The sequence below is a fragment of the Lytechinus pictus genome, chromosome 9 (genome assembly GCF_037042905.1).
Source record: "Lytechinus pictus isolate F3 Inbred chromosome 9, Lp3.0, whole genome shotgun sequence".
In the NCBI taxonomy this organism is placed as follows: Eukaryota; Metazoa; Echinodermata; class Echinoidea; order Temnopleuroida; family Toxopneustidae; genus Lytechinus; species Lytechinus pictus.
In genome coordinates, this window is record NC_087253.1 from 16,317,192 (window position 1) to 16,330,344 (window position 13,153).

The 13,153-nt window shown below is 38.0% G+C and overlaps 1 protein-coding gene across 2 annotated transcripts; it reads right to left on the reverse strand.

Annotated features, from left to right (window-relative positions):
• Positions 1-255: 255 nt before the first annotated feature.
• Positions 256-12,409, reverse strand: LOC135155513 (putative ammonium transporter 1). 2 transcript variants are annotated; one of them, XM_064104811.1, is made up of 12 exons: positions 12,062-12,409; positions 10,686-10,782; positions 9,723-9,812; positions 9,278-9,508; positions 8,535-8,617; positions 7,778-7,912; positions 6,918-7,148; positions 5,641-5,779; positions 4,248-4,342; positions 3,660-3,786; positions 2,704-2,808; positions 256-2,078 (listed from the first exon to the last, which is right to left on the reverse strand). In XM_064104811.1, exons 2-12 carry the CDS (start codon positions 10,765-10,767, stop codon positions 1,978-1,980), a joined length of 1,419 nt encoding a protein of 472 aa, XP_063960881.1. In that variant the 5' UTR covers positions 10,768-10,782; positions 12,062-12,409; the 3' UTR covers positions 256-1,977. The 2 variants fall into 2 exon arrangements, with proteins under 2 accessions (XP_063960881.1, XP_063960880.1); XM_064104810.1 differs by having other exon boundaries at positions 11,767-12,404.
• Positions 12,410-13,153: the final 744 nt, after the last annotated feature.

The window sequence follows — 13,153 nt, forward strand, 5'->3', positions numbered from 1 at the left end:
TTAAGATGCTCAATCCTAACAGTGTAAATGCACTTTCACACCTGTGGAACACACTGTTTCTTTCAAAGGATTTGGGGTGTGAGGAAGGGTGTGAGTGAGTGTGTGTTTATACGCGAGGGTGAGAGTGTGTATGTGTTCTAGGTGTAGTATATTTTGAGGGGGAGTAGTTATGAACCAGTCAGCACTGCATACAAATTGAGATTGTCTTGTCCCATATTACTAGAATGAGTAAAAACAATTCCAGATGGCAGTAAATTGTTTGATAATCAATGTGATCATTTATTATGCAGCGTATAAAAATATGAAGTTGTCATGTTTATCACTATTAATACACAAAAAACTGTTAAGTTTAATACACAAGAATAACAAATCATACTCCATAAAATGTACGAGTTTAAATAATCATAGAAATGCGAAATTAATATTACATAATTTAATCAACAATAAATTGGATATTAAAAAATATACTAATAGAATGACTTGGCTAGAAAGACAGTGACTGAACTACTCTATACTACTTTTAATACTACCCCTACTACTATTAATATCAGTGATAATAGCGAGTATGTTAACCTTTTTAGTAACAATAATGCTGGCGGTATGAGATGATATAATGATAGTGCTAATATAATGCAGATTCGCACAATAAAAATGACATTGATAATTACAACAATGATGTTTAAGACATTTACTTTTTTTGTAATAATAATAATAATAATAGCCAATTTTTATAAAGCGCTTTTCCCTGAATGGCTCAAAGCGCGTTACAGCATATTATTACCCCGGTCATTGGATTCATTTCAATCCCGCACGAAGAGTGCACAATATCCACTCCCCGGGGAGTATTCCTTGCATTCATCGCAGCCTCATTATGGCGCTGGCAAAATCAAACGTACAATGTCTTTCGCATCCTACCGGGTACCCATTTAGCACCTGGGTCGAGAGTGGCAAAGTGTGGATTAACGCCTTGCCAAAGGACGCTAGACCGCGGTGGGATTCGAACACACGACCCTCTGTTTACAAGGCGAGAGTCAGAACCACTACAACACGGCTCTTCCACATAATAATGATGCTGGTGGTAGCGAGATGATGATGATAATTATGAAGATAAAAGTAATCCTGTTCCGGATGGTATAAATGACATTGATAATTACAACGATGATGTTTAAGGCCCTTGCTTTTTTATAATAATGATTCTGGCGGTAGCGAGAGGATGATGATAATTATGATGATAAAAGTAATGCTGATTCGGACGATATCTATGACGCTGATAATTACAACAACAATGTTTAGGGCACTTGCTTTTTGTTTTTGTAATAACGATGCTGGCGGTAGTGAGATGATCGGGATGATGATGACATGGTGATGATAAAATAATACCGATTCGGACAAAAGAGATGGCAAAGATATTTACAACAATGATGTTTAAGGCACTTTATCTATTGGAAGGAGTACGGATAAGCAATATAAAAAAAAAATCAAGTTGCATAAACTAAGCACCAGTCTGACATTGTTTTTAGTTTTCACAGGGAGAGATCGTTACCATGGTTACGTTGGTGACCCGTGCATCTAACAATTCACACATTATTTTATGTACGCATCCACTATCAAGTCGTCATAAACCTTAAAAAATAATAATCGTGGAGTTTATATTGCATGACAAGTAGGGCTGCTTGTCGTATGAAACGTTTCATAAAGAACATTATAAATGTTTATAATTTGTTATATTTTGAAGGAGTTTACTCCAACCTCCTTTGATAAGTTTCACATATTTTTGAACAATCATTAAATTCGAATAGATCAGGTTAGATTCTTTTCATTACCGTGAATAATATCGGGCATCTTAATGTCACCTACTTGGGTTATAGGTAAACCATAAACTTGTTCTAAAATTGGTTGGATTCTAAATGGCCAACAACATTGGAAACATAGCCACATCGTGTTGCTATGCGAGGTTATCAAAACAGCAATGAAGTTTCAGAGAGGAAGATCGTTTCCGTCTCCCTTGTCGGTATAAGAAGGATTATCTATCGCTACAGCGCCCTCAAAGGCGGAATTCGTATATTCCTGTACTTGACCTGAAAACAAGAAGAAAGAAAGAGTACAATACATCAGTGATGTTTCATATCAAAGATCAGTCCAACCGAACAAAAACATGTTTCATTCAAGACAATTAAAGCCGAAAACTTCGTCGAAATCGGATGTAAAATACAAAAATTATGGCATTTAAAATTATCGCTTCATTTCCCCGACTTGTCGGTATACAAGAGATCGTATCGCTGATGTCATCTAATTACTCTTTCTATGTATTTATATTCATTTAATTAGTAGTATTCCTCTTATAATGTGAAACAAGGCTTTGTTGCTATCTGAACTTGTAGAATTATTATCGTTAAACCTATCATTGATGAAGAGTTAAATTCGCGAAAATTCTCATTTAACAATTAAAAAAAACACACACAAAGGAAATAGTAAGTTGATGACATCTTCGACTCTCTCATTTCAATATCACTTTGTTCTGCATAATCCATCATGGGGAAAAGTAAGCAAAATTCAATTTCAATTCCATATTTTTAAATTCATTTTCAGCAATGTCCTTGATTGAGTTTTACCCATCGCAACGTTTTCCCCATTTTGCTCTCTGTCTAAACGACGCAACATAAATCTGGAAGGTGTATCCATGTGAGTGAGCTGAAAACCTACCGAGTGGGTGCCCATTTACACCGTTGTCTTGGTTAGACTCGGCCCATCCGTGTCCGTAGCTTTCTAAGGGGTACGCAGGCTCACCGTGTTTGGGTATATCCAGACCTGAGAGAAGAGAACAATGGGGTAGATGCGGTTTGTTTCGAATCAATAAACCTCTTTGAAGATCACACTGCATACTGTGTCACGAAGTGTATCCACAGTGTGTTCAGCGTGCTCAAAATGTGTTCAAATAGTGTGTTCACATAATTAATTCACATAGTGTGTTCACATTGCGTGTTCACAGTATGTTCACAGTGCCTGTTCACTTAATGAATCATGCAAAGATATGATTCACACTATCAAAATGTTCAAATTTAAATGTTCTAAGATATTGTTATCCTGAGGACCTCTCTACGTTGTTGAGTATATTAAAAAGTGTGTGTTCTGTGACAATGTCACTCACATACGGTTAAAATCCTAAATTTAACAGTGTGAAAATACTTTCACACTGTAGACAGATATGTTGAGTGTGTTAACAAATTGGACTATGGGAAAATGTGATTCTTATACTGAAAAAATACTCAATTTTAAAGTGTGAAAATAATTTCACACTGTGAACAATCTCGACAGTGTAATGTGTTCACATAGTGGAGTGTTAGCAGACTATGTGAAAATGTGGTTTACACACTGTTGAATTGTTGAAATTTAATAGTGTGTAGTTATTTTCACATTGTTGACACCTCAACAGTAGGAGTAGACAAGGTGAAATTCAGGGTGACTAACATACTGTTGGAATGCTCAATGTAACAGTCTGCAGGTGATTTCACACTGTGAGACGCGCTGTGTTCTTCCCGTCAATGATAAAGCGGACCCAATGAATACTTGGTCAGGAATATACTTAAACGGTGTTGAAACTGTATAACACCGGATTAAATAACCCAGTTCACACTAGACCTACATGGTTTTACACATACCTTTCATCTCCATCTCCGGAGAGACGCGAAGGATGCCACAAGCCTGCATCAAACCGAAGAGAACTAAAGAAAGAACAGAAGTCCAGCTTGTGATGACAAAGACTCCCAGAAGATTCCAACCAAAGGACTGGGTGAAATGAAGAAAAGAAAACATCACAAAAATTAAGCATGGAGTCAGAGAAGTGCCATCTACTTGGCGATATTCCAAGATATTTTATCTTCCCATGTCGAATTCATTTTAGAGGTCCGATTGTCCAAAATTGCTTCGAAACTTGGTGTGCTTTAAAGTCAGATGGTTATATGGACGATGTTCAAACATTGATACCTGTAGTTACGATTTCCTTAAGTGATTGGAGTAGCTAGTCTTTGTCGTGCCCCCAACCCCCCAACCCCCCCCCCCCACTCAAAAGCAATTTTTTTAGAAAATGTGTATCCTTCAACTATAATTCTGAATAATTTGTCCCTTTAATTATTTTAAACACCTATACGACAGATGAAAGAAGCTTAACATTAAGTACTCATTTCTGCTCTCTAACTCATGCTATTCTTCGCATTCGTTTCAAAAAGAGAAATATCAGTTTTACAAACCTGCCATGCGGTCTTTGAGAAAGTAAAAACTATGCCGTCGTTCATGTCGAAGAGGGGCACCGCTAACACTCCCCAAAGGCCGCCTCCGAGGTGTACTAAAAAGAAATGTGGAGATACATAATGTAGTGAGCATAACGCTTTAGGAACATCAGCCGTTGGAAGGTAAACAAAAGTGTATTAATGTATATTTCCTTGATGTTGATACAGATGGGTCGATACTTAATAATGAATTATAATCGAAAGAAGGAGGCAAAAACCATAGATTTAAAATAGATATTGCCATAGTCAGCATTCCGTGTTAATAGGATATAAATTCTGACGGATGAGCAATAAGGGAATTTATCCGCACTCTGGATTGAAAATGTGAATATGTTTGTGAAGCTGGTTGTCTGTATGTGCGGCCGCGTTGCAGAAGGGAAACATTCTAAAGCGAGAGTTGTTCAGGCACGGCGGACATTATCCCTTATCTGTTCTGCGGTGTCGATCAATATAGAGTTTCGCTCCACGACGCAGGACGTATTCAAGAACCTAGATAATGTATTATCAAATGCCTTTTATGAAAATGAATAGCCATGAATGTCAGACATAAAGACTTTTGGTAGAAGAGTAATAAATTGACTGAACACTTAATACAAATTCCAACAACAGACAACTATAAATGTACATGTATAGATTAATATTGGCAAAGTAAGCACTTTACGCTTTCATGACTCTTCACGCAAGCTCATGAAGTAGTAGTTTTCAGCAACACTAATACTACAAGAAGCGATCGGGAGTTACAGGCTCGTGCCTTCATCCCGTATCAGAATGATGATAATGATGATGGCGATGATGATGATGATGATGAACTCTTTGTAGAAAATACTGGTGAACCAAATAGCAGTTTCGTCCTAGACTCTGGACAAACGACATACATATATTTGCAATTTCTCGTCATCTCTGGAACTTAGGACGGTTAACCAATTTTTCGACAAAGACCTCCCAGCTATTACATGTTATTTGACGCGCGCCGTTAATATATGTACTGTGTTCTAAAATTCGTTCTGCGTCGAGGTGCGAAATGTATTTGCTCAAGCACGGCGGACGTAAAGCCCTTATCAATTATTCAGTGTTCTTTAATGATTCGAAGCATCAGAGCTGAAAGAAAGTAGTGCTTTTACCCATTGAAGGCGGAAGCCAAACAAATTGGGGGGGACTACCAAAATTTTGTGACAACCAAAAAAAAAAAAGGTTATATATCAAACAAAATTTTAGGGGGGCCGACAGAATTTTTTGACAAGCAAAAAAAAAAAAGCGCATCAACAAAGATTTTAGGGGGAGATCGTCCCCCCACCTCAAATTTAGGGGGGACCTGTTCCCCCCCCCCCCCCGCTCTCGCCGCCTATGCTTTTACCTGCAATGGCATCCAAAGGATCATCAACCCGGACAGAAACCATCATAGAACTCCACATCATGTACGCAGCACCAGCTACAGCACCAATGATCGCTGCTCCCCATGGGTATACGGCGTCACACCCAGCACAGATTGCAACCTGACGTAAGGGAGCAAGCGAAACAATTCTTTCCAATTCAATTATTCGTTTGATTGATTTTGATTGATTTGATTTATTTATTTTCACATTCCAAGAACAAAAGTATATACAAGTGTAATCAATTTTTTTTCTTAGCATAACATAACAATAAGCAAATGACATAATTAATAACATATGCATATGTACAATCTATTGAAATATATTCATACTTGATAAATCTCTTTTTTTTATTATAAAAACAAATAGCACAAAAAAATTATATATATACATATATCGACATAATACATTTTGAAATGTGGGAGACCTTCATCTTAAGCTTAGAGCTTGAAATTGATAAAGGCCTCAAAGGAAAGGGGAATGAAAATCAGACAAACAGTGCAACAACTGAGTGCAACAACTGAGTTCTATTCGTACAAAGATGAGTGGTTTCATCTACATCATCTGATTTTCTAATCAAATTTCGACTCCTATTACTTCGTCTAACTTTTTTATTTTCATTATCAAATTTCCTGCCTATCCATTCACTAGTTAGGTCATTTGATATCCAGACGTCATTACCTAATATGATGATGATATGATCCTCTTCGAAAACTTTTAACTTGTTCTGATTTGATCTGTTTTGATTTAAACAGATTCCACATTACACGCATCTTCCTTTGCAATAATTGTTCACATGCTATTACATGAAAAATGAAAATGAAACAGTTGGACTTATGTAATTCTTTGTTCTGCGAAAAGGAGAGTTAATTAGTCAAAGCCAACTTCTATGACATTGGCTATAAGCTAAAGGGGCCGCGGAACCGGGGGGGGGGGCTCGGTGGGCTTCAGCCCCCCCCCCCCCCCCATAGACACACCTTTTTTCCCCCGAAACCATGTACAAAATCACACCCCCCCCCCACTTTCAAAACCGTTCCGCGGCCCCTGAGCTACACAACCATTCCGACAATTGGCAACACATCAGCCCTTTTAACAATTGTTTACCTCCTAGAGTATTAGCAATTGCTCCATGGTATTAGCTTCTATTAACAAAACGCACAAAGCGGTTCAAACCATTATAGCTCCATGGTTCAAACGAACACGTCTTCTGAAATCAACTTGTTAATAAACTACTAGGTACTAATTACAAGCAAAACATTACCATTCCAGTCAATCCACCGTTGATAGTGGTCAGAAGCGACCAGTAGCTTCCGCTGAAACCAATCCTCTTGATGACCAAGGCGACCAGAGCACCGCAAGCCCCTGAGATGATGGTATTGACCACAGCCAAAGAGACCGTAGTTCCATCGCCTTCTGTCGAGATGCTTGCTTGGGAACCGCCATTGAAGGCAAAGAATCCGAAGAAGAGAATGAAGCCACCAAGAGCAACCATCTAAATTTGAAAGAAATCCTTTAAGAAATCAGTGTACACCTAGACATTAGTTCATCTTATTTGAATAAAAAGTATTATGTGCTAGCATGGTGAGCATGCAAGTGAAAATAACCCAATGTCTTTTTTTTTTTTACATGAATCTATGCCTTAATTCTATGTAGACTCCGGGGAGCGTTTCATTAGCAGTTTTGTCCGACAAGTTGTCAGATCTGACTTGGCTGAGAGACACTGTTACTGTGGCATCTGTCGGATAAAACATCCGACAAGTCCTTTCATGAAACGCTCCGCTTTTATACACCCTCCCCCTACACACACACCCTCACACACTTACACAAACGCGCTCGCGCACACCGCCACAACAATGACAGTGAACAAGAGGAAGAAGAGGCCGGGGAAGAAGAAAAAGAAGGAAGAGGAGGAGGAAAAGAAGGCTGAGAGGAAAAAAGTCTGCATTTTACTATGCTGACAACTTTCCTGACAATAACTTTCATTGTATTTTGATCGTATGAGAAGCGTTGGTGTCTGACTGTTACTAGGGAACTATGGAGTATAACGAAAACTTATCAGCGCTGAAACGGTCCAATGAAAGGTATTGAGGTCAATGCCCATCTCTTCATGTATTGTCTTACCGGGACTGTATGACCAGAGATCTCTTTAGGTTTGCCATTCTCATCGTAGCGACCAATACGAGGGCCTAGGATGGCGGCTCCGACCAAAGCAGCAGCTCCTCCGACACAATGAACCACTCCACTACCTGCAAAATCCTAGAAGGGAGATTTAGGATTTACGGGAATGTCTTTTTTTATTCATTCATTAAGCATAAAGAGACAAAGGCATTTCGGTGAAAAACCTTATGAATGAAACTTATTCTGAAACAATATTGATGGCACATTCTAAACATCTATTAAAGATTGAAAAGTGCTAATTTGGAATTAAAAAATGGAAAGAATTGTGCGCCAAGTATATTATTAAACTTTGTAGTGTTGTTGTTGTTGTTGTTGTCTTATCCAAAACTCAAAATCGCCTTTAGCATTTTTACATTATTGCATTTCACATTTCATTATTAAGAAATTGGATGGTCGAAGCTACATTTACCAGAGTTAAAACAAAGATATGACTTTATGTAAGAATACGTAAGACATGGAATAGTCTAACAAATGAAGTTGTCATAGACCCTCTTGATTATAAGTATAAGTACTGATCCTGGGAATAATCCAACCATCTTGGAGAAGAATAATTTGAAACTTGATATAATAGAGGCATGCGGTCAGAATCTTGCCTGGGTATATTCCTATCTGATATCCATTCAAATATCCAAGAAAGTTTATATCAATCGAACGTAGGGGGCGTTAACGCTCTGCAGACAACTCTGCAATATAAACTCACCTGGTAAGCAAGACCTGATGGTCCGTTGGCAAGCCAACCTTCGCTAGACCAAGCCCAATGTACCACGACTGGATATATGAATCCTGGACCGAGACACACAAAAAAGACATGAACAAACCAATAATCTATCATTCAAAAACACCTTTGTAAATCCCCAGAGGTCTCTTGACGATCGTCATCACAGTGCAGCAAACAATCCACGCCTCTAGTAAGATATTATAACCATGGTCCCGTAAACAAAACTTAGAAATCATCATTGAAGAATATATTTACGATCGATTCCGTTGACCACAATGTACAATCAATCGTGAAAATCAAGCGTACGATTGATTTGTAACATTTATTTTTGTGTTGCGGAACCCAGTGCAGCAGCAGTAGTATATTAGCAGCAGTTCTATTAGTAGGAGTAACATTAGTAATAGCAGCAGCAGCAGCAGCAGTAGTAGTAGTAGAAGTAGTAGTAGTAGTAGTAGTAGTAGTAGTAGTAGTTGTAGTGGTAGTGGTAGTGGTAGTAGTAGTTGTTGTTGTTGTTGTTGTTGTTGTTGTTGGTGGTGTTGTTGTTGTTGTTGTCGTTGTTGTAGTAGGAATAGTAGTAGTTGTATAGTAGTAGTGTCATTGCATGATTAATCATGTTAATATTGTTATCATAATCATATGCCCCGTTGTGATCTAAGGAGGGGGTGGGTTGATGTATTACAGAGTGACTTCATATCAAATGAAGACGTAAGATGCATGAAGCTTACCAGTTATGGCGCTGGAATAGACAAAGTAGGCCATAAACTCCGTACGCTCCGCCATGGCCCCGGAGACGATAGTGGCCGCCGTGGCAGCAAACACAAAATGAAAGAAGAAGTGAGAGTAGAGGCATGCCGGAAGACTCTCGAAAAAGAAATACCGGTAGCCAATGAACGCATTTGCTTGCTTTCCAAATGCGAAGGCGTAGCCGATGGCCCAGTAAGCTACCGCTCCAATACCTAGAAAATAAATTAAAAAGGATATCAAAGCACACGGAATCCCGCCAAACTCGTGTCAAAGTAGAATACTTATGACCAAAGTTACCAAACAAAAACTTTCAGCCAATCAACGCGGTTGGGAAGTATATAGATGCTAAATGTTGATCGTTAACTTAATACATAATAAACATTCAATACATGTATGCAAAATAAAGTTTTCAAAGAAAATACTTACAAACATCGAGCATGTTTTTAAGCAGAATGTTGGTTGTGTTTTTTGCCCGGACCGATCCAGCTTCGAGGAAAGCGAAACCCATCTGCATCACTAGAAATGTTGAAACAAAAAAGGTCAATTAGTCAATAATTTTCATGGAATAATCTGCCAGAATATCTGAGGAATATACAAACATAATCATGGAAAGTTTAAAAAGAGGTTGAAGACACATTTCTTACGCTTTTCGTAAACGAGTAGGAACCCAGTGATCTCCTCTCAATCTCCACTTGATAAAAGCGCTTAGAGACATGCAAGTTTTCCCATGCACTTTGCGCTAAAATACAAAAATGTTTCATTATTGTTATTATTAATCCTTCGTGCAGGAACCAATCTGGGAGCTTCACCCCCCCCCCCCCTCATTTTGCAGTAAACGTGTATACAAAATCATAAAAAATGACCATCTGACTGTCACTGCAGCCCCCCCCCCTCCCTCCTCCCAATTTTAAAACTCGTTTCGTGGCAAAATGAAACCGTTGAAAATGGCCGTGATATTCTCGACTTCGGACTATTGTTTTCAGTAATATTTCATCAGAAAGTGCTTTTAAGTTATATAGAAGGTGCTGTCTTGAAGGCCAGAGATCAAACATTAGACTTTCTTGTTTAAGATTTTTTTTTTAAAGTGTACATACTGGTTTTTTTTGGGGGGTCCACCTAAAATTTTGGGATGGACACAGGTAAAAAAGTTGACAATAATAAAAAAAAAAGGTTATCAACCAAAATTTCAGGGGGGACCACACACATTTTAGGGGGTCCACCTGAACTTAGGGGGGGGACGCAGGAAACTAACTAAAAAATTTGACAATTAAAAAAAAAAGGTTCTCAACAAAAAAATTAGGGCCGGGAACGTCCCCCCACCTCAAATTTAGGGGGGACAGGTCCCCCCCCCCCCGCTTCCGCCGCCTATGGTGGGGAGACAATACTTACAAAAGATGACACATGACATGACGATCAGGAAGAAATGGTCGCTATCTGTGGCCGTGCAGATCTCTTCTGTGCTGTTAGCCATTTTGATTTGCTATTTCTGTTAAGGAAAGTAAAACAATTCTGAATTTTCAGGAGTACAAATAATTCTCATTTCCTCTTTATCTGTCAGGTCCTTCCTGAATTATTCTTTCCTTTTTCTTCAATCCTTCCCAACTTCTTCCAAAAAAAATCCTTCAATTCAAAAATAGAATTGGAACAATTTATTTTTTCATATGGGCTCTAATGGTCCCCGTTAAAACCCTCCACATGCATTCGTCACCATCAACATTCGTCGTCATTAATTGACCTGAAAACAATGAGATTTGACATTCTCCTGTATGTTGAAAATATAAGGTGCTAATATATAGCTTGGACCATTTATAGGGGATGTGGCTACATGGTGGCTACGTGGTGGCTTTCGGTTATTTCTTTAAAAAAAATTTTGAATTCATTTAAACTACTTTTTATTTTCCCAGTAATTTAATTGATAGGCAGAAAACTGAGCGCTTAGAAACGTCTGTATTCAATAAGAGCCCTACAAATGTTATAATAAGTATTATTATTATTATCGCAGTTTAGACTTATAAATACACGACACATCCCTCTCTTCCAGAACTAATCTTGTTCCCTGATCATCTCCTCCTCCTCCTCATTATTCTTCGTCTTCGTCTTCTTATCCTTCTACTTCTTCGTCTTCTTCTTCTTCTTCTTCATCGTCTTCGTCTTCTCCTTCTTCTTCTTCTTCGTCTTCTTCTTCTTCTTCTTCTTCTCCTTCTATACTTCTACTTCTTCTTCGTCTTCGTCTTCGTCTTCTCCTTCTTCTTCTTCTTCTTCTTCTTCTTCTTCGTCTTCTCCTTCTCCTCTTTTTCCTTTTCCTTTTCCTTCTCCTCCTCCTCCTCCTTTTCCTTCTTCTTCTCCTTCTCCTTCTTCTTCTTCTTCATTCTTCCGTTTTATACAAATGATACAAAGACCACAAAACCGAAAAACCTGTATGACTTACTGGTCATGAAATAATGAAACATATGAAACAAACAAAACTTACAGAATTAAGGTTCCAATATAACAAATGCAGGGATATCCTTTTTAGCGAACGGAGGTCGAACTCAAGGGCACACAACTATCTTATCTTGCTTGGGTGTCGCCGAATCCGAGAAAGGATTGTCTGGCAAAAGCCTGGTATGATATGTTGTTGTACAACTTTATCCAGACAACCATACAGTACACAGCCTAAACTGTGTTACAGCCTTCTGCTCTTCTTTATAGGGTGGGGAACCTTTTCATAATATACCAGGTACTATTCACTCTCTCATAATAAGCTCCAAACCGCCCCAAAATACCTGATATCGAGGATCCTTTGACGAAGAGCACTCGTCCGAAGCATCAACAGGCATGGTGTCAATCGGGGGCCGTATAGTGGATGCGGTGCTATAATTATATGGCTATATGAACGCAGAAAAATGTATAATCGCCTGCACTCAGTCCACCAAAATAGCCTAGCTTACAATTAAAAAGCAGTAAATCTGAATCCATTTTAACTAATTCTGGTTGAAGCACCTTCAAGACATTTCGTCGTGCACCCACACACACTCTCACACAATCTGCGAGTCTACTCACATATATCCTTCACGCGGACACATCATGATTATATGCTTACACAATATTTCGCTAGATATTTTATTCAAAACAATTCTAACAAAGAATACAACATTGATATATACATGATAAACGTATCATCTTGTGTACATAATAATAAATAACATAAATAAATAGTAATTTTCGTAATGGTGTTTTCACTTTCTTCTGTTTCTTTGTTGTTCTTTTTACTGAGTTATCTTGTATTCTTCCTCCCCCCCCCCCCCCCTTCTTTCTTAGCGCTTTGAAACTTTCATAAAAAGCGCTTTATAAATTTTGTATATTATTATTATTAACAGAACCAAACGTAAATCAGCGAAGGAATTAAGCATGATCAAGCCAAAACATTATACGAATATACGTCTAGCGATCTACCAATCCTCGTGTTCATAATGCTACGCGAAAGAAATATTCAGTTAAAGGTCAAGTCCACCCCCAACGAAAAGTTTATTTGAATAAAAAGAAAAAATCCAACAAACATAATACTGAAATTTCATCAAGATCAGATGTAAAATAGGAAAGTTATGACATTTTAGATTTCGCTTAATTTCACAAAACAGTTATATTCACATCCAGGTTGGTATGCAAACGAGGGACTGATGACATAATTAACTCACTATTTCTTGTGTATTTTATTATACAATGTGTGAAATATTCTATTTTTTCCCTTATTGTCATGTGTAACAAAGATTTTCCTCCCTGAACATGTGGAATGGCCATTATTATAAGATTTTCTGGTTCAGGGCAGTTTGTCCTTATTGTCAAATTTGTATTAAAAAAATTGAAATTGTATAATT

What these genes read in the sequence shown, in the direction of transcription:
- LOC135155513 (XM_064104811.1), bottom strand. Translation starts at nt 10,767, where the DNA reads ATGGCTAACAGCACAGAAGAGATCTGCACGGCCACAGATAGCGACCAT. An exon ending in CTATTCCAGCGCCATAACTG is followed by an intron (nt 8,618 to 9,277) that starts GTAAGCTTCATG and finishes GTCTCGGTCCAG; the next exon opens with GATTCATATATCCAGTCGTG. An exon ending in TCTCTGGTCATACAGTCCCG is followed by an intron (nt 7,149 to 7,777) that starts GTAAGACAATAC and finishes TTTCAAATTTAG; the next exon opens with ATGGTTGCTCTTGGTGGCTT.